At 34.7% G+C, this 27,346-nt stretch overlaps 2 protein-coding genes across 2 annotated transcripts; both read left to right on the top strand.

Moving 5' to 3' along the window:
* Window positions 1-1,848: 1,848 nt before the first annotated feature.
* Window positions 1,849-12,414, top strand: LOC137715011 (putative leucine-rich repeat receptor-like serine/threonine-protein kinase At3g14840; the record flags this gene model as incomplete). Its single annotated transcript, XM_088690205.1, has 23 exons — window positions 1,849-2,033; window positions 4,181-4,252; window positions 4,357-4,425; window positions 4,645-4,716; window positions 4,805-4,876; window positions 5,012-5,083; window positions 5,196-5,267; window positions 5,357-5,428; window positions 5,513-5,584; window positions 5,668-5,739; window positions 6,476-6,547; window positions 7,667-7,723; window positions 8,025-8,084; window positions 8,166-8,189; window positions 8,347-8,384; window positions 8,579-8,958; window positions 9,066-9,264; window positions 9,894-10,061; window positions 10,345-10,463; window positions 10,564-10,774; window positions 10,900-11,137; window positions 11,400-11,550; window positions 11,801-12,414. Coding segments are annotated over 23 exons (2,955 nt in total), but the record flags the coding sequence as incomplete, so codon positions are not given.
* A 7,394-nt stretch (window positions 12,415-19,808) lies between these two features.
* Window positions 19,809-25,233, top strand: LOC137715009 (protein trichome birefringence-like 41). Its single transcript, XM_068454208.2, has 5 exons — window positions 19,809-20,289; window positions 22,338-22,509; window positions 23,291-23,466; window positions 23,754-23,912; window positions 24,765-25,233. The coding sequence occupies exons 1-5, from the start codon at window positions 19,985-19,987 to the stop codon at window positions 25,057-25,059; spliced, it is 1,107 nt and encodes a 368-aa protein (XP_068310309.2). The 5' UTR covers window positions 19,809-19,984; the 3' UTR covers window positions 25,060-25,233.
* Window positions 25,234-27,346: the final 2,113 nt, after the last annotated feature.

Genomic DNA, 27,346 nt, shown 5'->3' with positions numbered 1-27,346 from the left:
TATTATATAGTTTCTAGAAAGTTTATAAACTTCTAGCAATATTTTCACTAACCGTTGGGCCTACTATGTCTTCAATTCTGAGTATGAATATCCAAATCCCTCATGTAATGAGATTGATACAATGAGGAAATATTTTCAATCCTATTTTGCAGTGACATCGATATTTAAACTGGGTCAACTGAAGGGTCATGGGCTAGTTGCTTCATATGCATGATGCATCTGCCTATGATCTTTATCCGGTCAACCCTAATCTAGATTTATCTAGAGAACATAAGGTCATCTCTAACCGAAAGTTCTAAATATAGCTCCGTCCAGAATTATAACCCTGCAAAATATTATTTTTAAATGAACAGTGTCAAACCATACTCATATATCATCTCCAACCATACTCATATATCATCTCCAACCAAAGGGGCTATATTTACTAGTTTTAAGTTTATACTTTAAATTTATGGTTAATTTAATTAAACTACATTTGAATGTTTTCAAATCTAATCGTTGAATTTGAATCAATTATTGCAACTGAGGATTTGGGTCTCAGAAAAAAGGGCCAAGAGGGGGCTAAATTTGGCTAGTCTGATGCCCATTTGGCCAAATAATGGTTTGGTAGCTTCATAGAATTATAGCATAGTCTTCAGTTACAAATGAGTTTTTGGATAAATCAGGCTATTTTTTGGCTTGTAGACTTTTAGCCCTCTTCATTGGAGATTGCCTAATTGAGAGATTGGCAAACTATTTGATTGATCATCAACATAACTAAACTTAGCATTAAACGTACAAACTCATAAACCATTTTTACTTCCTCTATTGATATTCATTTTAATAGTGTAGAAATATTGTTGTAAAATGAATCAAAGAATGTAATTGTTATGTTTCAAATTAACAGTTCGCATGACCTTGTCCTTTTAGTCCTTGTAGATTTGATCAAATTGATTTTCTTATTCATAATTACAATACCAACATTAGATCACTTGCTTCAGCATAGAAACTGAAATCTTGTCATTTGTTTTCGACGAGAAGATTGCTTTACTTCGGAAAAAGAACAGAAAATATTGTATTTGCTTAGAAAATATTCTATTTGAAAACTTTTCATACATTACTTGGCAGCTAAGTTTTAATAATGCTATTTGAATGTTTTCGGGCCTAGTATATATAAAAAGTTGAGAGTAAATCTCACATTGGAAAAAGAATAGACATTGTATCTACTTATAAGGATTTGCACTACTCTCCACCATATTAACAATTACTTTTACGGTGCAACCTCAACTTCTATCATAAAATAACCGAGATCCCCTTGTTAGCAAATGTGAATTGCTATAATTAAAAATGGTGGAGTACATTGAAAGTGAATTTTACATTGATTAGAGGAGTGATGTCCTTATATAGACTTATAAATAAGTTGAACTACTCTTCATATTACCAATTAGTTTTATTGTAGGCCCTCAACTTTCTTCGTTACTAAAAGTCATTATTTTGGTTCTCTACATTCTAATCCATAAAAAAAATCTCATCCTTTACGTATTGCAATGCACATTTATATTTTCCATGACATAAAATCCGCTAGTTTTTTTTTGGTTAAATTTAATCATGTGCACTACTTCATGTGACCTATTTTTTCTCTCTTGGGGACATTCAGAGCATATTTAATGGAAGATGCAAAATTATTTGAAATGAGCATTTAAATTTATTTTTTTTGCCAAAAAACGTAAGCAAAATGTATTTACGTCTTTATTTACTTCTTTAAGAGGGCTCCGCTAGTTTAAGAGAGAAAAAGAAATTGAAATCTGTACATCTATAGTACTAATTGCACAAATATGTATATTTTGACTATATATATGCTCCATTTTATTCTTTGTAGTGCAAGCTTTAGTTGACATAGCAAAGACACTAGGGAAGACGGGCTGGGATTTCAGCGTAGATCCATGCAGCGGCCAACTTCCATGGACTAATATATCGGCAGCCGTAGGATTTGAGAGTGTCGTCACCTGTAATTGCTCCTTTGACGACTCCACTGTCTGCCATGTTACCAGCATGTCAACCACTCTCTCTCTCTCTCTCTCTCTCTCTCTCTCTCTGTGTCTCTCTGATTATTTTTAAAAGATTACTCAAATTATTTGTAAATGATTACCTAAATCAAAAATCATATAATCATTAGATTAAGAGTGCTAATAGATCCACGTCATTGTCATATTTCTACATCTACAGTATAATTTCACACATCATAAAAAAATTAAAACCGGCATGCTTCCTTAATTGCAACTACCCTAGCGCCCACACTAGAATGGTAGAATCTCCTCCCACCTCCCATCAAATACCAAAGGGAGAATGGGGTGGTGTTTGTGGCTGGGGAGGGTGACGGATGATTGGGGACTTGATAGTCGTCGGCCCATCGTGGATGATTTGGGAGATGATGGATTTATTTTTATTTTTGTTAGTTTTAGTTTTTCTTTATTCTCTTTTAGTTTGTTTAATTTAAATTATAACAAATATATAAATATGGAATTAAAAGTCTTTTGCTAAAAGGATAAATATGTAATTAGCATTTTCATTAAAAGGTTGGTGGGAAAATAAGCAAATGTGATGGTTTTAGTAGCATTCTAGATTAAATGACGGTCAATTTCCTACTTTTTGGAAGCACCTTATATTTTTGTTGTCAAATTAAATTATATACCTTAAAGCATCCCCAAAGGAGATCAAATTTTAAACATAAAATTTAAATTTGAAAGCTTATGTGGCACTTTTATCGTATTTAAAGTTTTGTTCTCTATCAGATATTTCAATTTAAACTTTTATCGTATTTAAACTTTTATCGTATTTAAACTTTTATGTGGCACTTTTATCGTATTTAAAGTTTTGTTCTCGATCAGCATCTCTGATCGCCGCTGCTTGGGGACATCTCTTATATTTTGGGAGTCCTGGTGCAATTTAATGAAAAGGTCGTACATATAAAAAATGATTTTTTGAACAATATATTCATACAAAATTCAACAATCAATATTTAAACTTAATTGAAATAAGTATTTCATTTTTACTAATTGAATAATCTTCAATTTTTATAAAATTATGATTTAGGGTTCATCCATGAAAAAAGAAAGCACGATTGAAAGAGAGATACATAAATGCACCTGAGTTTGTGGAAGAAAGTAAACACAAGTTTTTAAGAAAAGTGAAAAAAAGTAATACACAAGTTTTTTTTATTGCTAGAAAAAGGAAGAGAGGCCTGATTTTTTAAAGCATAACACTATAAAATTCTTCTAAGCCCATCCAAATTTTTAGGGGTGTGTTTAATTGAGATTTTGAAGGTTTTAAAAAGTTAAAAATTCATAGAGCTTGATGGAGTTTTAGTTGAGTTTCATAGACTCCATGTGAATTCCTTCAATGCCTGATTTCTTAACATCTAAATTACACTAAAATTCTTCTAAATCCATTAAATTCCTTAATTTTTTAAAATACTTTAAAATCTATTTTTAAGGAATACACACATAGTTTTATGGACTACTTAAAATCATAATTGAATACATCCAAATGAACTTCTACGGAAGCAATTCTTAACAAGCTAAGTTGGTTAAAAGTTTTTGCCCTTACACCCCAAGTCCCGTGTTTGAATTCCCCTTGTGTGGTTTAAATGAGTTTAGTGTAGATTGTCCTATCACGTTGCCAAAAAGACAAATAATTCCAAACGGTTATTCAATTACAACTACTTTCTTTTTCAAATCCATTGTAGAAAAAAAAATTCTCAGAACCCCTTCTTGTTCATTTGTGCCCGAAATTTATAGTGTTTTCCAGATTCCTCTATCTAAATTTCCAAAAATATTTTATGAACTAGCAACCGGTTCATTTGGAAGTGTCGCATCCCAATTCTATGCGGCTGTTTGATGCAGTTTTAAAAATACAGAAATAATCTCTGCCACGCACACTTGCAGTGCAGTGGAAAGTGTGTAGAACTCATACTGCTGCTCTATGCTGTATGCAAGCATCATTGTTCCCTTGAAAACTTAGAAATATGTATCAACATAGTTATTAGTAACAAAAACCAGAAGCACACCTAACTGTTTGTGTAATTATACAAGTTGTATTCTTTCTAGGGACATTCACCATTCATCCTTTCCCCTTGGTATTTTGGTGCTTTCTTTTCCATTTAGTCACAGTAACGGTTCTTTGTTAATTTGTGTTCAAGCAGAATTTTGAAAACTCAGGATTTGCCAGGAACACTCCCACGAGAAATGGTCAGGCTCAAATATCTGCAAGTAATGTAAGAACTTGGGAGTCATGCAAATGATCTGTTCTTTCACATCTAAGTTGCCTGTATGTCTGTTTCCAATGAGACAATGGCTAATTTCTTTCATTCTTCTTCAGCGACCTCACCCGGAACTACCTGAGTGGTACCATCCCTCCAGAATGGAGCTCCCTTCGACTTGTCAACATGTACTATCTTTCTCGCTCTGCATCTATGCATATGTGATATTCTCATTGTATTAGAATATATATATTTTTTTTTCAGTTTTCTTCAGCCATTTATTTCTTAAGCTATGAAGCTATTCCATGGGCGTTGTTCCTACTTCATATTTGTGTCCCTTCAGTGGTCATGAGCCATTTGAATCATAAAAAACTGAATATAATTGAGACATATGAGTTGTGTTGCAGCTCCCTTGTTGGAAATCGTTTGACAGGTCCTATCCCGGTAGAGTTTGCAAAGATCACCACCCTGACGAGTTTGTGAGTGATGATTACACATTTTTTTATGGATATCCTTAGGGATCTTTCAAAATCAATGGATCAACGGAATTGATTTTGTTTTGTGTAGGGACCTCAGTTCCAATTTTCTCTCTGAACCTCTCCCTGAGGAGCTTGGGAATTTCCCACACATGGAAAGAATGTAAGATTGTCTTATTCAAATTTTACTGTGATTAAAATATTTTGGTTTGTTTGGATTTGCTTCTCTGCAGACAGATGCTGTATTTTTCACCAGTAAATCATCCACTTCCTAATTGTTATATCTGTTTTATGTTAGGCTTCTTTCTTCAAACAAGTTCACTGGGTATTTGCCAGATTCATTTGCAAACCTTACCACATTAAAGGACTTGTAAGCTTCTGTTGTTCTTTTGTTCTTGAAGATTTCCTAAGCACCCAACTTAAATTTTTTCTGAATTCTGAGACTAATTGGTACTATTTCCCTTTTGCGAATCACTATGCAGTCGGATCGGTGACACTGACTTTTCTGGGCAGATACCTAAATTTATTGAGAAGTGGACAAATCTTGAAAAACTGTTGAGTGTTTTCCTTTTGGGTGTCATCTTTTCTGCTACTTGATTCTCAATATCATCACTAATTCAAATGTTATGACTTGTTAAAACAGTGTGATTCAGGGTAGCGGTTTGATGGGGCCAATTCCTCGCGGCATCTCTCTGTTGACAAGCTTAACTGACTTGTTAGTATATCTCATATCTGTTTATAAGTACAGAACAATTAGTAATATAGTAGTTTCTGTTCATAGCTCAATTTTGACATGCAGGAGAATTACTGACTTGATTGGACCTGCATTACCCTTCCCTCCGCTCCATAATATGAAAAACATGAAGACACTGAGTTAAGGCTTCCATGAAACACAATTTTTGTCCGTACATGAAATCTTTTTGCAACCTCAAAGTTTTGGTGTTTCTGTTACAGGATGTTGAGGAGTTGCAATATTATCGGAGAGCTACCTCCATATCTCGGGCAAATGCCTAAATTGAAAACTTTGTAAGTAGAAACGTCCCTGTCCCTATTTTTACCGTCTTCAGATGAAAAAAAAATTCTTCCAGATGTTATTATACTGACTAAGAGATTATTAAAATGACTTGGACGATGTTGGAGGGACTTTATGTTTCTGTATTTATAATACCATCTCCAAATCTTAGGGATAAAGCCAAAAAAATTTAAGTCATTACCCAACAATTCTGCTCTCCTAAGATCCTTGTTTTGAGAACATGTAAGGATTAAATATATATTAGCCACAAGATTATGTTAATTTAGATCCAAAGGCTTAAAATATTTGACAACTTAAAATAATGACCTTAAGGAGAGCAAGACTCCATAACCCAAAAACTACTTTTCTCCTCCAATTTTAGCCCGAGATTATTAAATAATGACTTTAGCCTAATTTTTTATTTTCGGTAACTTAAAAAAAAAAAAAAAAAAAAAAAATTTACGTGTATTATCCTAATTTATTTTTATGAACAATTTAATTTAAAAATATTCAAATTATGATAAGTTATCATACAAATACATAGGTATTTATAATGTTTCAAGTGAAATTTGATTTAAATTATTTTAAACGTTAGATTTAATTTTCAGCCGTCCAATCTTTTTTTTAATTTAAAGCTTACATTTTAAGTTTTATCCCATGTGTTGGAGATGGTCTAAAAGAACAGCTTTTGAGATGGCATTTCCCTCTCGGAGAGCATATCTAAACTGCATTTGCAATTTGTTTGTGCAGAGACCTCAGCTATAACAAGCTGACCGGAGAAATTCCAAGCAGCTTCGCTAGTCTAGCAAAAGCGGATTATATGTAAGCAATTTGAATGACCAATCTAGTCTTTATGACACGAAATTCACGCAGACATTCTTCATGGTTTTGTACTTTTGTTACACCCCAGCCTGACAAGCTGGAAGTTTATTTAATAACAATTTGACTTGCACAAAATTCAGGCAGAGGGTTTTGCCACACTGCAGTCTGACAAGCTGGAAGTGTTACTAATCACGCTTACTATAATTAAGGACTCACAGGTTAAGCTAGAACAAAACGTTAATACTCGAGCGAATAACTGACACTAGATGGTCACAATGAAAACAAACAAACTAAGAAACTGATTAACCACTACCATTGAACTGACTTGCATATTCATCTTGATTTTAGTTAGACCAAGTCGGATTTTGATTCAAATATGGTCATGAAAAGTACTGAAAACAACACCAAAATTGACATGAGATGATATTGGTAAATTTGTTAGTCATAATATATCTCAACAGTTAACTCCTAAAAGTTAAATTGATCTTTTAGCTTACATCCAGAACATTTGCTTGAGTTAGTTCTCATATTTTCCCTTTTAATCTAACAACATATATGAAATCGAAGAGAGAGAATGAGAAATTTTTACCTATGGGTGTGTCGACTTGAAGATCACAGGTTTGATCTTTGGATCCGCTCGTGTGCAGCCTTAATCTCGCGAGATTGCTGGCGAGACTAAGAATGGCGAGAGAGGGAATCGGCGGGGGATTTGACTGAAATTACAGAGTGAGAAAAGGGAGGGATGGGAGGATTTGATGGATGGTTACAGAGAGAGAGTCGGGAGAGGAAAAGAGGGAATGAAAAGGGGACGGAAACGGACGGAAAAGTAGTCGAGGCAGAGCAATCCACGATGATTGACTCGTGGGCCCCCTTCCACTGTGCAAATCGGTGGCAATTTCGTAAATAAATTGAAATTTCCATTCTGAACGGCAGTAAAGAGGCGGTGGCAGTTTTGTTAATAAAGTGAAATTCGGCTCAAGTCACTATTTATTTGTACACTGCAATTTCTCCCTCTTCTTTAGACTAAAGTAATTTTTATCAGCACAGAAAGATTTTATTAAAATCTCATAATTTCATAATTTTTAACGGAAAGATTTTTTCTATGTTCATTATGTCTAGATTCTTAACTGGAAACTTGTTGACTGGACCCGTGCCTACTTGGTCGAAAGACACCGTGTAAGCTTTTCTTCCAAATGCTACTCTTTAGTTACTTAGTATGGAATTTTATGCTGACCGGACCCATGCCTGCTTGGCGGATGGGCAATATGTAAGCTTCGCTTTCAAATGCTTCCCTCTAATAACTTAGTACGGTATTTACGACGTCTACAGTTAGAAATTTATGCTATCTACTACTCGAATTGATATAAAAAACGACGGTCAATCCATCTTATTTCCTACTCTTTAATTACTTAGTAAGCTATTTCTATTCGCATATCAAATCTGTAAATTAGTTTACATCGTAGCCGTTTTTGCGCAGTGATCTTTCATTTAACAACCTCACCATAGGGAACACAAGTTGTCAACCAAGGGGGGGCTTGTAAGAATTTCTTCATTAGCTTGAGTTTTGTTGTTTATGTCTGGTGGAACAAGCTTAACTTTTCAACTTGTGATTCTACAGGAACTTGTTTGACAGCAATAGTTCGTAAGTTTCAAATTAATCCTCGAAAAAGCATTCATCTATAAATTTAATTGGCATTCCAACTGTGTATTTCTTAGTTTTTTTGTTTTGTAACTTATTCACATTTATGATGTTATCTTGCTGACCTTTTTTTATGGACCCTGCATTATTCTATGAGCAGAGGAGTTTCATGTTCCACAGCTGCAAAATGTCCAAAAAGTAAGTTGGGATCCCACATGTTGCTGCAAGATATATTTGTTCTGATGTTCTTTTGTTACCACAAGCAGCTTTGCATTCATTCATCGTTCTTCCGAACATTCCCATGCAAAAGGGAATTATAAATGTTGCCATTCTTTTGAGTTCAAAAGTTGCTTCAGTGGCTGCTAATCTCTGTTTACTTTTTTTTTTTGTAGCTATGTACTCCTCCTTTCATATTAATTGTGGTGGTAAAGAAGTAACCATTGAAAATACAACATATGAGGATGACACATTTTCTGCTGGACCTTCATCATTTTACCAGAGCAGAACAAATTGGGCATTAAGCAGCACCGGTTACTTCCCTGATGATGACCAAACTATGGACACCTTTATAATGAATAATGTAACTAGACTCTCTATGGCCGATCCTCAACTGTACATGAACGCACGGGTTTCTCCCATCTCTCTAACTTACTTTGGGTTTTGTCTGCAAAATGGAATATACACCGTAAAACTCCATTTTGCAGAGTTAATGTTTAGAAGTGGAGACACATATAAAAGCCTGGGAAGGCGGGTATTTGATATTTACATTCAGGTAGAAAGCTACACTATCATTGTATTTTGATTGTTTAATTTTGGTCAGTTCAAATTTTTAGTTTGACAATTATGAAATGTTAGGTAACTAAATTCGTAACGTTGCAGGATATCCAAGCACTGCAGAATTTCAATATTATGGATGACGCTAGAGTGTTTGGTAATCCAGTCATACAAAATTTTACCGCTAATGTAACTAATCATACCTTGAAGATCCATTTCAATTGGGCTGGCAAAGGGACGACAGGCATCCCTGTTAGAGGAGTCTATGGTCCTCTTATATCAGCTATTTCGGTGGAACCTGCAGGTAAGTTTACACCGCTCTGAACTTCTTACTGATATTTGTCCACCGCTGGGAGTTTTCAGCGCATCAAATATCATTTTAGGCATTAATATTTCAACACAATTTATAAGAGATCCGAATCTAGTTAGTTGTCACTTAATACTATGGTCTAGTGATATTCCTCTTCACATGTAAGTGAGAGGTCTTGGGTACGGATCTCCTGAATGGTGAGTTCACAACCGATTTATTGCCCACCCCTGTAGATATATCATTGTATAAGAAAAAGGTAAATAAATTAAAAAAGAGAAATCCGACTCTAGTTTAGCAGGGTTCTTCCTTTCTTCTTCTGTTTCTTTTCCTTGTTTGAGTCAAGAGTTTGAAGGAATCTTCTCTGTTCAACTTTCCTATCACAAAAATGCAACAAAATTCAACCTTGAGGGTATTTTAAGTAGTTACAGGAACTTATCCTTTTCACTGAAGGAGCCATAAAATATGACAGCAGAATTATGTCATTTACGATCCACTTGTGTTTGGGTTCTGCCAAATAGTTGAATCTTTTGTTTCTTTGTGCATTGGGTAGCTGTTTGGATAATGCACTTTCTTATCTATACATTTACATTTACTATCTTACAAAGATGGTCTTCTTTTTGCAGTCGACAATAGCTCAACAAAAAATGGAAATAGCATATCACCTGGTGTAAATGGCGTATCTGTAGGTACAGTGGTTGGAATTGTGGCCGGAGGAATCTTTATTATATTAGTGATACTTAGTATTCTTTGGAGGAGAGGCTCCCTAGGACAACAAAAGACATTGGAGGATGGTATTTGCACTGTTCTTATACTTGTCTCTTCTTTTTAGTAAATTAGGAAACAAAAAACACCCTAAAGCTATATATGTTCATGTTTATGTTGAAACCCATGATGCTCCTACAGTATATGTTTATGTTGAAACTCATGATGCAAGTGTGCAGCGAATAGCTTTACTTGTTAAATTCTAGGTCTTGAATCAGTCACGGTGCTCACGGAACATTAAGAATAAGAAATGCTATCATTCTGAAAGTTCTTTTAGACGCAATTTCTTATGTGAGTTTACTTCTCACACAGATTTAAAGGGTGTGGACCTGCAAACTGGTAAGTTTACATTCAAGCAACTCAAAGCTGCCACAACCAACTTTGACAAAGCAAATAAGATTGGCGAAGGTGGGTTTGGTTCCGTTTATAAGGTATTCTTCTGAACCAATAATTTCATGTATATATTTGTTTCATATTTTTTAATTTGATTAATAATAGTCATCCTAATTAAAGTTAATTTCTCAAATGTAGGGTATTCTAGCAGATGGCACCATGATTGCTGTTAAGCAGCTTTCTTCCAAATCAAAGCAAGGGAATCATGAATTTGTGAATGAGATAGGCATGATTTCTGCTTTGCAACACCCTCATCTTGTTAGCCTCTACGGATGTTGTATTGAAGGAAATCAACTATTGCTTGTCTACGAGTACATGGAAAATAATAGCGTTGCTCATGCTTTGTTCGGTAACTATTGCTTTTGTGTGCCTACAGTTCATTTGGTTCATGCAAATGGGTATAATAAATCTTATGCACACAAATTATATATGTTGTTAGTTATGGCTAATTTTGATTAATTTGAAAAATTGAAGGGGCAGGAGAAAGTCGTTTGAAGTTGGATTGGCCAACAAGGCACAAGATCTGCATTGGTATAGCGAGAGGTCTGGCTCACCTCCATGAGGAATCAAGATTGAAGGTCGTTCATAGAGACATAAAGGCAACTAATGTGTTGCTTGATAAAAATCTAAACCCAAAAATATCTGACTTTGGATTAGCCAAACTTGATGAAGAAGATAATACACACATTAGCACTCGTATTGCTGGAACTTTGTAAGTGCCTATGTTTTTACTTTGTTTACTTTTGTTTTGATTCTTTCGTCCCTAACCAAACGGAAAGTTTTCTACCTCACGAAAATTTCAACTTAACCAAGATCTTTGATGTTAAATAAACTTGAAGGCCAGATTTGTCATATAGCTATTGTATTGTTGCTAAACTTTCAATTAAAGTATAAAAACCCTGCTTTCTAAAGCTTGGTATTATTTTAGAATTCTTTTAGCTAAATATGGGGGAAATGATTTCATGATTTTGCAGTGGCTATATGGCACCTGAATATGCAATGCGGGGTTATTTGACTGATAAAGCATATGTTTATAGTTTTGGAATTCTTGTATTGGAGATTGTTAGTGGGAGGAACAACACAAGTTACCGAACAAAGGCAGAATGCTTTTATCTTCTTGATTGGGTAACTTGAATCTAACTGCATCCTAATTGAACTTCAAATTTTGTTGATGCTATTAACCCTAGATAGAAATCGACTTGTATTCCGCGGGTAAAAGTTTTAATGATTGTCCAAAATCAGGTCATCATACTATTGCTTCATTTGCTATTTATTTTGTCCATAACACCAAAAAAAGGTTATTAGTGTCCTTTACTATATATAGCTTATATATGTCAAAGTTCTCGAATCAATAAAGGTTCTTTCATGTTTGCAGGCAACTCTTCTTAAAGCGCAAGGGAATTTGTTGGATCTAGTGGATCCACGGTTGGGTTCAAACTTCAACAAAAAAGAAATGATAGTTACAATCAACGTGGCTCTCCTTTGCTCTAGTGTCACTTCAGCAGTTAGGCCTACTATGTCTTCAGTTGTGAGCATGCTTGAAGGCAGGGTTGCTGTTCAGGAGGTAGTCTCAGATCCAAATCCCTCAAGTAATGAGATCGATGCAATGAGGAACCATTTTCAATCCTATTTAGAAGGGAGTGCAGGTGAGAGCCAGATACAAACCGAGTCAATTGAAGAGCCAAGGACTATTTCATATGCGTCTGGTCATGATCTTTATCCAATCAATCCTGATTCGAACTACAGAGAGAACATAACTAAGAGAAATTGGGAAACTGTTTGATTGATGATTATCAACATATTATTTTTGAAAGAAGGATAGTTATTTTTTTAAGAGTATATAAATATTGGTGAAATAAGAATTAAAGAAGTTTCCAGCATAATAATTGTTTAAGTGTGAAATCAACGGTTTCCATGAACTTGTCTTTTTAGTTCTTGTAATTTTGATAAAACTGATTTTCTTATTTTATAACTGCAATATTGGATCAACGTGCTTTAGCATAGAAACTGAAATATTTAGTCATTGTGTCCATGATAAGATTGCATTACAACGACATAATTTAAAACTAAACTTTTGTCACACGTGTATTTAACTCTTTGTAATTTTACTTGTCAGTTAAACTTTGGCATCGCTGATAATTGAATGTTTTCGTGCTCAGACAAAAGTGAGCTACAAAACAATGTGCTTTGGTACTTGTTATGCAGTATCAGTAGTCTTCGGAAGGCATGAGGTAGTAGATTTAGATGGTTGAAGGTAAAGGGGATGAGATGAAGTCACCTTGGCTAGCTTTTCTCGAGCTCCAACGGTCAAAATGGAACTTAAAACTTTTTGTACAACTTTACGACTCTTCAAAATCTAAATTCTAAAAGAAAAATGTGCATTCAAAAAATTGAAGATATGATGAGCGTTAGTTTAAGTCACATTGCGATCATTATGGGAATCAACATTAAAATGAACTTACTATGCAACAAGAGCCCGAGAATGATATTTTCACCAAACTTTGTGTTGGAACACCCATTGTCCCACATCGGCTAGGAGGGAAGAAGGAAAGCAGTTTAAATAGAAATACCCTTCTCTAACTAATATCAAGGCCTTTTGTAATAAAACTCCACATTTAAGGACAATATCGGTGTTGTTGCGGTGGGCCCTCGGCCCATCGACCTGAAAAATTCTACATGGTATCAGAACCAAGGGACGGGCCCGTATTGCCACATGATTGGGTGGGTCCCCGTTTGGCCCCAGGCGATGGGTGGGTCCCCGTTTGGCCCCAGGCGATGGGTGGGTCCCGACATGGCTCCACGTAGGACAAAGATGTAATGTGATTGGGTGAGTCTCCATTTGGCCCCACACAATGGGTGAGTCCCGACATGGCTCCACGTAGACCAAAGATGTAATGTGATTGGGTGAGTCTCCATTTGGCCCCACGTAATGGGTGGGTCCCGACATGGCTCCACGTAGGCCAAAGATGTAATGTGATTGGGTGAGTCTCCATTTGGCCCCACGCAATGGGTGAGTCCCGACATGGCTCCACGTGGTGGGTCCACGTGTGACCCATAACTAATACCCCACACCTGAGAATTGTGCAGGTGGTAAAGTGCATTTCACCGAGAGTAGTCCAACTTTTTATAAGCCCTTGTAAGGTGGTAAAGTGGATTTCACTATAAAATTAATTTGACAATATGGAGAGTAATCCAACTCTTTATAAGCCCTTGTAAGGTTTTGGATAATTATGTTTACATAACTTTTGTCGCTGTACAACCTTCAATTTTGTTCAAAGTAAAATAATGTGAGAGTTACTAGACCCACCCTCATGTCCTATTTCCCACCAACATTATAATCCCACCACCATAAAAAGTTAAAAAAATGAAATGTTATTTCTCCACCCACTATTATTCATTAAAATTTGAAATATTAGTTTCCCAACAACGAAGTCTTTTTTGATGATAATCTACCAGCAAATGAATGATTGTCCATTGTTGTATGATAATCTACCAGCAAATGGACAAATTTGTAATTAAAAATTTCATTAAAAAGTGAGTAGGAAGATATATATAACACTGACGCGGGAATAACAATACTCAATAACACTTGTATCCATATGTATATTTACTATAAAGGACTTATACTAGACTCTTTAATAAAATCTTAATTTCTTGTACACCCAATTTGAATTTCCACTAAAGTTTCGATACAATAAAACATGTTCATCAAGTACGCATTCTCACACCTTTAATTACCCCCCCCCCCCCTTTCTCTCTCTCTCTCTCTCTCTCTCTCTCCCTCTCTCCCCAACGTTCATGAACAAACACAACTGAAGAAGAAATCGGCATCAACGATGACTATGAAGACAAAAAGGCAAGTGTTTCGTGTGTTTTTATAAATTTTGACTTGATTCGTCAATTAACACACTACTTTACCCAAACTTCATAAAATTTGATCACAAATTCAATGAGGATGACAACATAACTTCTAAAGCAACTTGCGAGTGCATCTATTTTATTGCAACCTTGGACCCAAGTTTTCCAGGCGTTAGAAAAGTTAAAAATTCACTACCAAAAGAAGGCCGATATGTGCCTATTTATTATTGGATTCAACCGTCCATAGGAAATAAGTATTTATACTTTATACATACATCTTTTCATTCTTCAAAGCCTACTCTTGTTGGAGTTGTGGCTGGGTCAGATTCCATGACCTCTGCTAATCTCCGAAAGTAAAAGGGTAAAGAAAAAGTTGGAAATGTGCGTAATTGTTTGAGTAAAAAGTGAAAGCAAATCAGATTATCAGATGCAATATGTTTTATGATCCTCTAGATAATAGGTTGTACAGAAACACAATTTGATTAAGTAAAAGGGTAATTTTGGAAAATTAGAAGTTGTTTTGGGTGTCCAGAGAAAAGCGAAAAAAAAGTTGGGCGTGTGAAAAAATGTGTGTCACGAGACAAAATTTGGTGTAAACAGAATTTTTTCCAAGGTTTTTTCTTTCACATATTTACATTTTCAAACCCCTCATCATAGCACGTATTGCTGTTTGGTTTTAATTGTGGGCCACCCGTTTTATTACATTAAAGGAAGTTATAGTTCCACTATAATATTAATTCCCAATAGGAAGAGTATCCCAACTTTTTAGGATATGAAATGTCAAATGTTAATTTGATAGCTTTGTCGTCAGATTTTCTCTTCCTCCAGTCAATCTAATTTTTCATAATAATATTTGTGGGATCCATTTTTTGTAAAAAAAACAAAAATTAATTAAAATAATAATTTATAATTTATAATTAGTGCATTAAAGGATCCACACATGACACAACACAAAAATTACAAAAAAAATAATTGATATCACTTTTTCTCATATCAGTTGAATCTTCTTCCTACCTTCAAATTTGATTGTGTGACATTTCATTTAAGAAATAACATCTCTTTTGAAAATGCTCTTATAAGTCTTTGTAAAGTTTTCCTTTTTACCGATGCGAAAATCTCACCTTCATATTCTTAAAAAAAACAAAAATGAAAAGGATTTCTGACACACCCCATCCTGAAGGAGGGCATGCTGGCCGTCACGTGAGAGTGACGTAACCATTTACACAGTACGAAAGCTTTAAAGATACAATTTCTAAGATGAAACACCCAAAGGTGAGTCCTAATTTTTGTCTATTCTGTCAGAACACCGTTGGATTCCTCGTAGCCACCAAGCTCTGATATCTTAAACCTGGAGGGGCGCAAAACAAAGTTGAGTGGGTCAGCAAAACAAAGCTCTTTGAAAACCATTTAGTAAAACACATTCTAACCCCTCGCCGTAAAACCTGTATACTTTCCCAGAAATAAAGTATATACTCATATACGTAATATATCTCAAATTATGCTAGACAATATGAATGTATGTCATGCCAAGTATCATAACAGAATGCTTATCATCTCTATGTGAATATGATGGAATAACATATAATCAATTCAACATTCGGCTAGAAACATAGCTCATACTCTTTCATTCTAATCAACTCAGCCCTCGGTTGCATATATAACTCATAATTAACTCATCATAATCAACTCAGTCATCGACTGCATATATAGCTCATAATCAACTCATTATAATAATATGCAAGTGCTCAGGTATAATCGTATCAACATCATGTAATCTGGCAGCCGGAGTCACCTAACGTGACCTGTACGGCTGCATATAGAGCTCAAATCTCATACTCAATAACTGAACCTGCCCACGAGTCGGAACCACCTAAAGTGGTCTGTACGACAGGACTGGGTGTAAATAAGTGCTACGATCACGTGAAGACTGGGCGAATAATCGCGGGTCACCTATGAGTCGGAACCACCTATAGTGGTCTGTACGACAGGCCTGTGCACCTAGCTTGGATCCAAGCTGAGCATGTGGTGCGGGAGGTGAACATCACGTGAAGGACTGTGCCCTGCTCAGGGCGGGAGCACTAACACCGGGGGTGCAGGTTATGAGCTCTCTAACTATCTCAATCATATCACAATTATACCTCAATCATAACTCAATCGTATCACCATTGTATCTCAAACATATCTCAATCACATTTCATACGTATCTCAACTGTATTTCGTACGTATATCAATTGTATTTCAAAGGTAGCTTACCTGGGCCTCCTCAGCACCATGCAACAGTATGCATAATTATGGTAATGCACATATTAGAATATGATGCATATATGACAGGATATTTAATTCGTATTTCTTTTAAAATACGTTTTCTGGGAAATACGTCAAGCATACGTATATATATATACTGAAAAATAACTGCCCACTCACTGATAAGTAGCCGGTTCGTAACCCTCACGCCTAGTTTGGTTACATTCGTCGTTCGTACAAGTTTCACCTATAAAAGAATAATTATAAAATCATCAATTAAACGCACATACACAAACATTCGTCAATAACTTTCTCATACATTGCTCAATTTGGGTGTGTGAATATACTTCGGTGATCTACACGACGTCACGAACACGTGAAAATTTTTAGAACTCAATTTGGAGCTCTCACGCGCCCTGTATACTCGCTGCTCACGCGCGCGTCTTCTTCCTCGCGTCGCCGGACTGGTTTCGCTGGAGGTGGGTGTTTTGCCGGAATTTCTGGGTAAATTTCAAAGTGTCATAACTTCTTCATTTCTTAACCATTTTCGACGTACTTTATATCAAAATGAAGGTATTGACGAGAGGAACACATCCATACCTGCCTCGACCCCTAACTCGCCGTGGATTCGCCGGAAAAAGCCTCGAAAGCTCCGGCCAAACTTTGAACTAAGCTATCCCGACGTCCAAACTTGTCCAACGAAGCACTCCGAGGCTCCTTGGGACCTCACTAAGACATCTACAAGCTTCAAAATCCCAAAAACATGCTAGATTAAGTTTGCATGAATAGTACCTAAATCGGACTACCTCGAATCGACGTGAAAACGAAGGATTTCTCACCTGAAAATGGTATGGTTGCACTCGTACGAGCTTCACGAGTCCAAAAATGCCCTTGGTTTCCTCGATCCACTAAGGTTTGGGTGAGTGGTGTGTTGTCTGTACGTTTACAGAAGGAAGAAGAAGAAATAGGAGCACGGGAGAGAGAGAGACAGGGAAGAGACAGAGGGAGAGGGAAACACGGGAGAGATAGAGACAGTGTGTGTAAGTGTGTGTGTGTGGTCCAACACATGCCACACCACACAAAACCACACTAAACGTAAATGTAACGAACTAGGGGTAAAAAGGTAAATTCACACATACGTTTTTATAATCTCGGGACGGGATGTCACAATTTCAAAACTTTACATTTTAACCAAAAATCATCTAATAACTTTAGTTAATGATAAAGACAAAAGGAAAAAAAAAAAAAAAAACATAAAATATAACACATGTGTGCCCAACGCGCGTTAAGTTTCATAACAATGTAGTACCGTTAAATTTCATAAACAGTGTAGTACCATTAAGTTTCATAAACAGTTTAGTACCGTTAAGTTTCATAAACAGTGTAGTATCGTTAAGTTTCATAAACAATATAGTAAGTTTCATAAACAATATAGTAAGTTTCATAAACAATATAAGTGAGAACGAGTGGATCCTGCTCATCAATTTTTTTTTTTTTTTGTTTTTTTTAATATTAAAAATTATGTATTTTTCATTAAAATTTAAGTTCTTTTGTCCTTTTTATTAAAGTTTAAAGGTTTTTCATTAAAATTTAAGCCTTTTTCATTAAATAAAGTTATAGCATGATTTTTTATTAAAATAAATTTAATCCAAATTATTTTCACTAAAGTTCCAAAAAAAAAAAAAAAAAAAAAAAAAAAAGAGTAAGACGGTTAGGTGAGCCGTCCGGTTTGACAATTTAACCCCTACAGCTTGTGACTCAGTTGCGTGAGGGTTTCAATTTTTATTGATCTTGATATACTGGACCCTTTGAGATGGCAATTAATGGAACATTCAAGAAAAAAGACCCCAAAGTCTTTTCTAAACTCTATCGTGATAAATCATACAAGTATACAAGGTATAAAGATTAGCCAATTGCTCATCAGAAACCACTATGACAGAAGCAAGAAAAGCAATAAAGAAACAATAATAATACTAAAGTCACCGACTACTTAGTTCAATGTTTAGTTATCAACTAATATAGAGAAATGGTCACATAATACCATGATTTAGTGGTATTTCTCTTTATTTTTAAGTAAGAGGTTTTAGATTCAACTTTGGTTAAAGGCGAATTTGAACCACATTATTCCTAATCCATTGTGAGGATTAGTCCAATCTCTCACCCCTTTAGTGTAGATAATATCGCTTGTTTTAAAAAAAACTAAAATAGAGAAATGATAAGGAGATCCTCTCAAAAGTAAAACTCTCTACCATCTCATATTTTTGCACAATGTTTTATAATGTTAGCACTTTAAGCTAAGATTTCAATTCTTCCATGTTTCAGTAGTAGTTAGTATATTATTTCATGGAGCTAAGGTCCAAAATAAGGAAGAAACAAGTGTTTCCACGACTTTATCGCCTAGTCAATTATGTTCAACTTAATCCATGTTACATGGCCACATATCTTTCCGGGGATATTGACGTTAAACTGTAAGATGATAGAGAATTCATGAAGAGTCCTACTTTTAGAGAGTTCTCTTAGCATTTCTCATATGAAACATGATGTGCTAATTTCTGTGAATAAATTAGTTAATACAATTACAATGGCAAATTCTTATAACGAACATTAATCCGTAACTAATGCTCATGTATATGTGAATTTATGGAAAGGAAAAAAAAATGAAGAAACATGAAAGTTCGCATTGCTATTCAAAATGATCATGAAATTACAAATCCGAAATTCCTAACTTAGGGTTTTAATTAGTATTTATTATTTGGTTGAGAGTTAGGAACTTAAATCGGGTATAATCTTATTACGGACGATTTTTCTATATAAAATAATTGTTAATTATAAGGTAATGCAAAATTTTTCTTGATAAAATAGGGAACACTTCTACTGTGCCACTGATAATTTTCCTATTGGTGAATTGATAAGCTTGTCATGGGATGTCACTGCGTAACTAGGAATGTAATATTTGGTATATTTATTGCGAGATAAATTTTGTGATTGATGAGTTGGCCGATCTAAGCCTCCCTTATCCTTTGGATCCGATCTACTTCTTCTTCTTGCAGCAGTTATTATTGTTTGATATTTCTAAAGTCTCTCAATCTCACAACATAATTTTGTAATTTCTCATTTGTCGGGCTATTAGCCCCTTTGTTTAACCCAAAAAATAAAATAAATGATTATATTTTCTACGTATCTTTTTCTTTTTTAAAATTTTTATTTAAAGCTGTCATTTAATTCCTTTTTTATTTATTCGACCCAAAAGAGATCTGCGTGAAGAGAAAAGGGCAACGTAAACCATTGCCTCAAAGATACACAAATTGCCAACTTTCCATCCTCTCTCTCTCACGTATATACAGACAAGACTTATAAATATAGGAGCTGTAAGAGATAAAGAGAAAATAGAGATAACAGTTTGTAGTCCCATTACCATTTCTTTTAAACACCGATCTCTCTCTCTAGAAAATTGCTCATGGATGTCTGGGTTAATAGTAGTTTTTGTATGAGTAGTATAGCTGTTTTCTTCCTTCTTCTTGTTGTTTCTGATTACCAAGTAGTAGTATTAGTAAATGGTGAAAGAATTGGTGTGCCATCGTCATCGTCGTCATTGTCATGTGATTTCTTCAAAGGGAGATGGATTTTGGACCAATCCTACCCGCTCTACAATCCTTCCTCATGCCCCTTCATTGAGCATGAGTTTACCTGCCAAAAGAATGGCCGTCCCGATCAGATTTACACCAAATACAGATGGCAACCACATGACTGTGATTTAGCAAGGTGCACACCAAGCTCTCTCTCTCTCTCTCTCTCTGGCTTCTCTTCTTCTACTTATTATTATTTATGCCTTTCTTTTGTTGCGATTATTAGCGCAAATATTATTGCTTATTATTTTCCTAGTTGTTGGCTTGGCTCATCCTATATATCTCCTGCCTAAGTGCAGTCATGAGATCGGGACCAGTAGTTGTACTCTTTGCCGCTGTAGCTATAGTTTCTGGTGGACCAAAAACTGGGGGTAAATTTTTCATTAATTAGTATATGATGCCATATATACGATGGCACTTACATGCATCGTTGGATAGGCCATGTTACATGCATAAGGAAGTTAGATGGGTCATGCTTTAATTTAGTATAGAAAAAGAAGCTTAGGTTCTTAGATTTCATACGTTTCATGTATTTGAAGTTGTAAGGGTTATGTTTTAATGTTGTTAGTAAGTGAGGGCTGTTGAGTTCTTGTAACAGTTGCTCCTAGTGTCTTTAAATATTTGTATCATTGAGTGGAAGGTAGTTTTTTTTTTTTCATCAATCAAAAAATTGAAAAAGAAAAAAAAACCAAAGAGTTCTCTCAACATTGCTAGAATTTAATAGATGTTTTAGTGTTTTATTTGCCTAGTTCCGAGGTTTCTTAGACTAAACAGGGTTTAGTAGTTTTTAGTTCTTAGTAGTCTCAATCTTCTTTCCTCGTGTTTCCGATGCATCAGTATAAAGATTTCGGATTTTATAGGACAAAAACTAAAAACTATTTGAACATTATTGTAAATAATGTGGGTTACACAAGTTTAGACTAATTTGTTTTTATGGATTTATATAACTATATGAATTTATAAAGATTAACTAATTTGTCATTCTTCTGTTTATTTTGGAGACATGAATTACAATGTTTACATTTGAAATTCCACATTCCAAATCAATTCTAAGAAAATGACTTGTTTTGATAATATTTTTCGAAATATAAAAGGTAAATTTAGATCTTGACTGTGATCCTTTTTACATCTCAAACACATGAACAAATTTTATATAATTCGTGGGGGAGACATCCTGTGAACTGAGTAGATCAATGTTATGTTTAAAAACACAAAAATTCTTGCAGAGGGGCCCCTCTGAATATATAAAGCAACCTCTCCCAATGATTTTCGTAAGAAATATAATGTTTGGCCGCATGGAAAATGTCGGTGATGGCAGCCTTTCATAGGTGACAATTGCATCCTTGCAGGTTTGTGTGAACTGCGATCGTCTTGATAATACAATGGCACAGTGGCGACGGAATTGGATTCTTTCTAGTCCCACACTTATGTGATATGGCCTCTACTCATGTGACAATTATTAATGAAATTCATCAAACTATTTTTTAAAGTCGTGTAATATAGCTCACGGGCTTCGGTGGTGCCATATTTGTCATGTGAGTTCTTCGTGTTTGACATAAAAGAAAATTATCATATGATTAGGTTCAGAAAAAACTTAGGAAAAGGTATTCGAAATTATTACAATAATTTAAGAGAGGAGGAATCGAGTTTCGAACTCAGAACGTATAGGTGGAACTCAACACGCTATTCATTAAGATATTAGATCACATACTCGGAAAAACCTAGCCTAATTTTACCAAAGCTTATATTTTTTGCAATAACAATAATGAATAATACAAATTGGCGGGGATTTGGTTGAGTCATAGTAAATAGAAATCCAGATTTGGTTGAGTCATAGTAAATAGAAATCCAGATTTGGTTGAGTCATAGTAAATAGAAATCCAAACTCTTAATGTTTTTCTAAATTTGGAAAGGATTAACATGCTTATTATATGGATTATGAATACTGATTATCGTTTAACTTTCTCTCAAGTACACATATACAAGTGGAATCGTGGATTGTCCACCATTGATGAATCCGGATGTAAATTTTCTTGCCATGTATAAGGAGATTGTGTACCTAAATTGTTAACCAAAGCCAGAAATAAGTTCTAAGTAATCGTTTTAATCTTATAGTTTAGCAATATAACATGGTAAATTGTCTGATAAGAAAACACTAAAATATTGATAACTTTTATTTTGTAGATTTAACGGGCTTGACTTCTTCAAAAGATTTAGAGGGAAAAGCATCATGTTCGTTGGAGATTCATTAAGCCGAAATCAATGGCAATCCCTAACATGCATGCTTCACTCAGTTGTGCCAACAGCTAAGTATAATGTGACAAGAGTAGACGATGTATCTATCTTCGAATTTACGGTATGTTAAACTTGCACTTTGTTTTTGTTATTATTTCATCTTTGCTAGGTGAATAAATATGTTGCCAAATGGTATACATATTTTGTTGCAAGACATTGAATCCAAACCATTAATTAGTAAGTTGTTCAAAAGTGCAGTCGAAAGTGACAATTTGGCAATATAACATAAGAAGATCAATGATAGAAAAATGTGTATGAGTAATGTTATTTGAGTTCCACTATAATTGGCATGTTCCAACTCTATTTAAAGAGTTCGGCAACAATGTAGTTTTGTATCTAAATAGCACAATGAAAATTGTATTAGCACTTTATATCTAATTACCAACTTAATTTGCATATGGTTCAATATCTTAGGGTGTTGAGTTTTCATACATGCGTCTCGGATTCAAAACTCCCTCCCTCCCTCCCCCACCCCTCCCCTCCCCAATCTTAAATTATTGTAATAGTTTCAAATCCTCCCACTCCTTTTAATAATAATGAACTTTTCAAAAAACTACCAACTTGATTCATCAAATGAAGTCACATCAATTTGGTATAGGTGAATGCAATGCATCCATCATATACAATAGTTTAGACTTGGTTGAGGTCCATCCCTATTGATCGATTTTCTTTTTCGAACTATTGGTCCATGACAAATTTCACCTTTCAATTCCCTGCTTGGACAATATTTGACATAAACCTTTGTCCCGACTCTACGAAACAAGAAGCATGTGGTCCTCTCTCTGATTTTTATTTTTCTTGCGGTAAATGGCATGGTGAAAAATACAATCAAATTACTGCAGGATTATGAAGTTAGAGTGATGCTAGACCGCAATGTGTATCTAGTAGATACTGTAAAAGAAAAGATTGGGAGGGTCTTGAAGCTTGATTCAATAGTGGGAGGCAAGTTATGGAAGGATATTGACATGCTCATCTTCAACACTTGGCATTGGTGGAATCGGAGAGGACCTTCTCAACCGTAAATCCTACAACTATATTTACTATAATATTTAATTTTCTTTTGATTTATTTATTTAGCAATCGATATTATCTACACTAAAGGAAAGATGGTGAGCTTAACTTCACAATGGTCTAGCAATAATATGGTTCAAATTCGTTTTTAATTTGGCGAGAATTTAACTTAAGATCTCTCGCTTACAAATAAAGAATAATACTACTAGACCGTAGTACTAAGTGGCTCTTTTTATTTAATTTTAACTGTGGTTAAAAGGCAAAAACCAAATTAATTAGTTATTAATTTTGCAGATGGGATTATGTTGAAGTAGGAGGCCAGATCAGCAAAGATATTGACCGCATGCTTGCTTTTGAGAAGGCACTTATGACTTGGGCTGGATGGGTTGATTCAAACATTGATCCTGCAAAGTCTAGGGTTTTCTTCCAAGGAATATCTCCTTCTCATTACAAGTACGTTCCTTATCTAATATAACTAAGGGGCGGATTTGTGACACTATTTTTTTACATAATTTTTCACACATGTTTTTGTGGGGCCATTTCGTAATATATTTTAACGATCCGAACCATTTATCTTTTAGAATATTATTCATAGATCATCTTCCAAAAAATTAGACAAATCCAAAATCATTAAGATATTCATTTGTAGTAAGAAAATGGACGAATACGGTTCTACAAAGAAATCCTAGATCCAATGGTCATATGATTTCACACTCGGGTGATTTTTAGTAGACATGATCTATGAGGGAAGATCTAAAATACAGACAGTTGGAATTGTTAAAACACATTAGAAAGTGGGCCCCAGTAAGACGCGCTTCAAAAGTTGTATAAAAAAAATAGTGTCACAAATCCATCCCCTATAACTAATCTAAGATAATAATCGTTAAATTTTAAATTAAAACGAAATTATTATTAGCACTCTAAGAAATCTATCTTATACTCACAATGCCCTTCATAGTGCAATTTCTCCATTATATTTTCATTAAAGAAGAGTGTACGTAGAAGTTAGAAAGATTTATTGAAGTGTAATTAAAAGTTCTGTGAATCAAAATTCAACGTTTTGGTGACACACATTAGCTTTAATTTTTTTTTATTAGATGTCGTCGTGAGTGGATGTCAATCAAGAATATATACAAAAGTAAAATTTAATACATGGTATATCAACGACTAATAATCGTCCAAATATACTTGAAAACAATTGTCATTATAATTTTTCATTAAGTTGTTGTGGAGAACTGTTTATGAATTTGTTCCAGTGACATCAATCATAAGTCTGTAACTTTCTTTTCTTAATTTTGATTTTAGTGGCAGTGAATGGCAAGAACCAAGGGCAAGAAGTTGTGTAGGGCAAAAGGAGCCTTTGCTTGGGTCGACCTATCCAGGAGGTTTGCCACCAGCCCTGAGTGTGCTGAAGAATGTGTTGAGCACAATCAAAAAGCCAGTGACATTGCTAGATATAACAAATCTCTCACTCCTGCGTAAAGATGGACATCCTTCAATTTATGGGTTGGGAGGCCGCACCGGAATGGACTGCAGTCATTGGTGTCTTTGTGGAGTCCCAGATACTTGGAATGAGATTCTCTACAATTTAATTCTTTGAAACATTCATGATTCAAAATATCAAAACAATGGCGTCTTGTGCCATTGAAATAAGGACATGTAGATGAAATTTTACATATTCTTATCTTTTTTAGCATGAAACGAATTCACGTAACAATGTACCTGTTCCTTGTCTCGATATAAAAAAAAAAAGGCAATAGTTGACATTGAAGTATGAACTGCTGAACAAGAAAGCATCAGAGGCTGCTACACTCATTAATTTGGAATTTGGTGATATATAGACCCCCGTGGGCGGAGGGCCACTTTATTTGAATCCTCCATAGGGTTTCTTGTTCGAGTATCTGGCCGTTAGTTTAGCAAGAAAAATTTGTTATAACAATCATATGGTTCTATGTCCAAAAAAAAAAAAAAAAAAAAAAACAATCATATGGTTCAAACCAAAATAATTGCAATTACCATGGAACCGGAACTGAGAGCTTTGCTTGATCGGATGTGGATGTTGGAACCTGTTTTACTTCCTTTTATGTTTACCGCTTGGAATGAGGATCCTCTTTGCGAGGATCATGGGGATCCTCTAATCACGTTTTTTCATCGTACATCGTGCGGCCAATTTTGGTCAGGTATTGTTTATACTCAATTTCAAATAAAAAAATTTACAATGGCTTCTGACTACACAATATACGATGAAAGGATGTGATTGGAGGATCACCGGGATCCTCACAAAGAGGATCCGGAGAGGATCCTCATTCTACTTCTTGGCCCATTGTATCCTATTAGGACAATACTTTCTCTCATTTTCGCGGTGGAGGAAAGTTTTTATTTTCTATTAATGTGATATCATTTCACTGCATAATACAATATGAGAATCATTGACTCTCTTTATCATCATTTAAATATCATCTCTAGAAAAAATTGTTGAATTTGGGGGCAGCTTATTAATCCATATTGTGTCTTAACAAATCAATTATTACAGTAACAAGTAGCATCATTATGATGAATCGTCAATTCCTTTGATTCATACGAATAATTAAACGGTCAAATTTTGATCTTAACATTTATACAGTGAAATGATGTTAGCTTCTTATCGTGAATTTTTGTCGCTCATCCCAATTCCAAATAATAGAAAATTTAAAAACAAAATAACTCTGCAAAAAATTTGTAATTTAAGTGGTTAAGACATTTACTTTCACACTCAAGATTCTAAATTCGAATCCCCCTCTATCAATATTGATTGTATTGAAAATAAAAAATAAAAGCTCTAATTAGCCATGAGTCTAATTCCCGATTAATGTAACTAAAGAGTAGTTTTTAGTTATTAGTAGTCTCAATCTTCTTTCCTCGTGTTTCCGATGCATCAGTATAAAGACTTCCGATTTTATAGGACTAAAACTAAAAACTATTTGAACATTATTGTAAATAATGCGGGTTACACAAGTTTAGACTAATTTGTTTTTATGGATTTATATAACTATATGAATTTATAAAGATTAACTAATTTGTCATTCTTCTGTTTATTTTGGAGACATGAATTACACTGTTTACATTTGAAATTCCACATTCCAAATCAATTCTAAGAAAATGACTTATTTTGATAATATTTTTCGAAATATAAAAAGTAAATTTAGATCTTGACTGTGATCCTTTTTACATCTCAAACAGATGAACAAATTTTATATAATTCGTGGGGAGATATCCTGTGAACTGAGTAGATCAATGTTATGTTTGAAAACACAAAAATTCTTGCAGAGGGGCCCCTCTGAATATATAAAGCGACACTCTCCCAATGATTTTCGTAAGAAATATAATGTTTGGCCGCATGGAAAATGTCGGTGATGGCAGCCTTTCATAGGTGAAAACTGCATCCTTGGGTTGTGTGAACTGTGATCGCGTTGACATTGCGATGGCACAGTGGTGACGGAATTGGATTCTTTCTGGTCCCACACTCATGTGATATGGCCTCTACTCATGTGACAATTATTAATGAAATTCATCAAATTATTTTTTAAAGTCGTGTAATATAGCTCACGGGCTTCGGTGGTGCCATATTTGTCATGTGAATTCTTCGTGTTTGACATAAAAGAAAATTATCATATGATTAGGTTCAGAAAAAGCTTAGGAAAAGTTATTCGTAATTATTACAATAATTTAAGAAATAAGGAATTGAGTTTCGAACTTAGAACGCATGGGTATAACTCAACATGCTATTCATTAAGATATTAGATCACATACTCGGAAAAACCTAGCCTGATTCTACCAAAGCTTATATTTTTTGCAATAACAATAATATATTATACAAATTAGCGGGGATTTGGGTTGAGTCGTAGTAA

This window comes from Pyrus communis, chromosome 3, assembly GCF_041283825.1.
Source record: "Pyrus communis isolate YQ-2024b chromosome 3, ASM4128382v1, whole genome shotgun sequence".
Taxonomy (NCBI): Eukaryota; Viridiplantae; Streptophyta; class Magnoliopsida; order Rosales; family Rosaceae; genus Pyrus; species Pyrus communis.
This window is presented reverse-complemented; position numbering and strand designations above follow the sequence as displayed.

What these genes read in the sequence shown, in the direction of transcription:
- LOC137715009 (XM_068454208.2), top strand. Translation starts at nt 19,985, where the DNA reads ATGGATGTCTGGGTTAATAGTAGTTTTTGTATGAGTAGTATAGCTGTT. An exon ending in TATCTATCTTCGAATTTACG is followed by an intron (nt 22,510 to 23,290) that starts GTATGTTAAACT and finishes AAATTACTGCAG; the next exon opens with GATTATGAAGTTAGAGTGAT. An exon ending in CGGAGAGGACCTTCTCAACC is followed by an intron (nt 23,467 to 23,753) that starts GTAAATCCTACA and finishes TTAATTTTGCAG; the next exon opens with ATGGGATTATGTTGAAGTAG.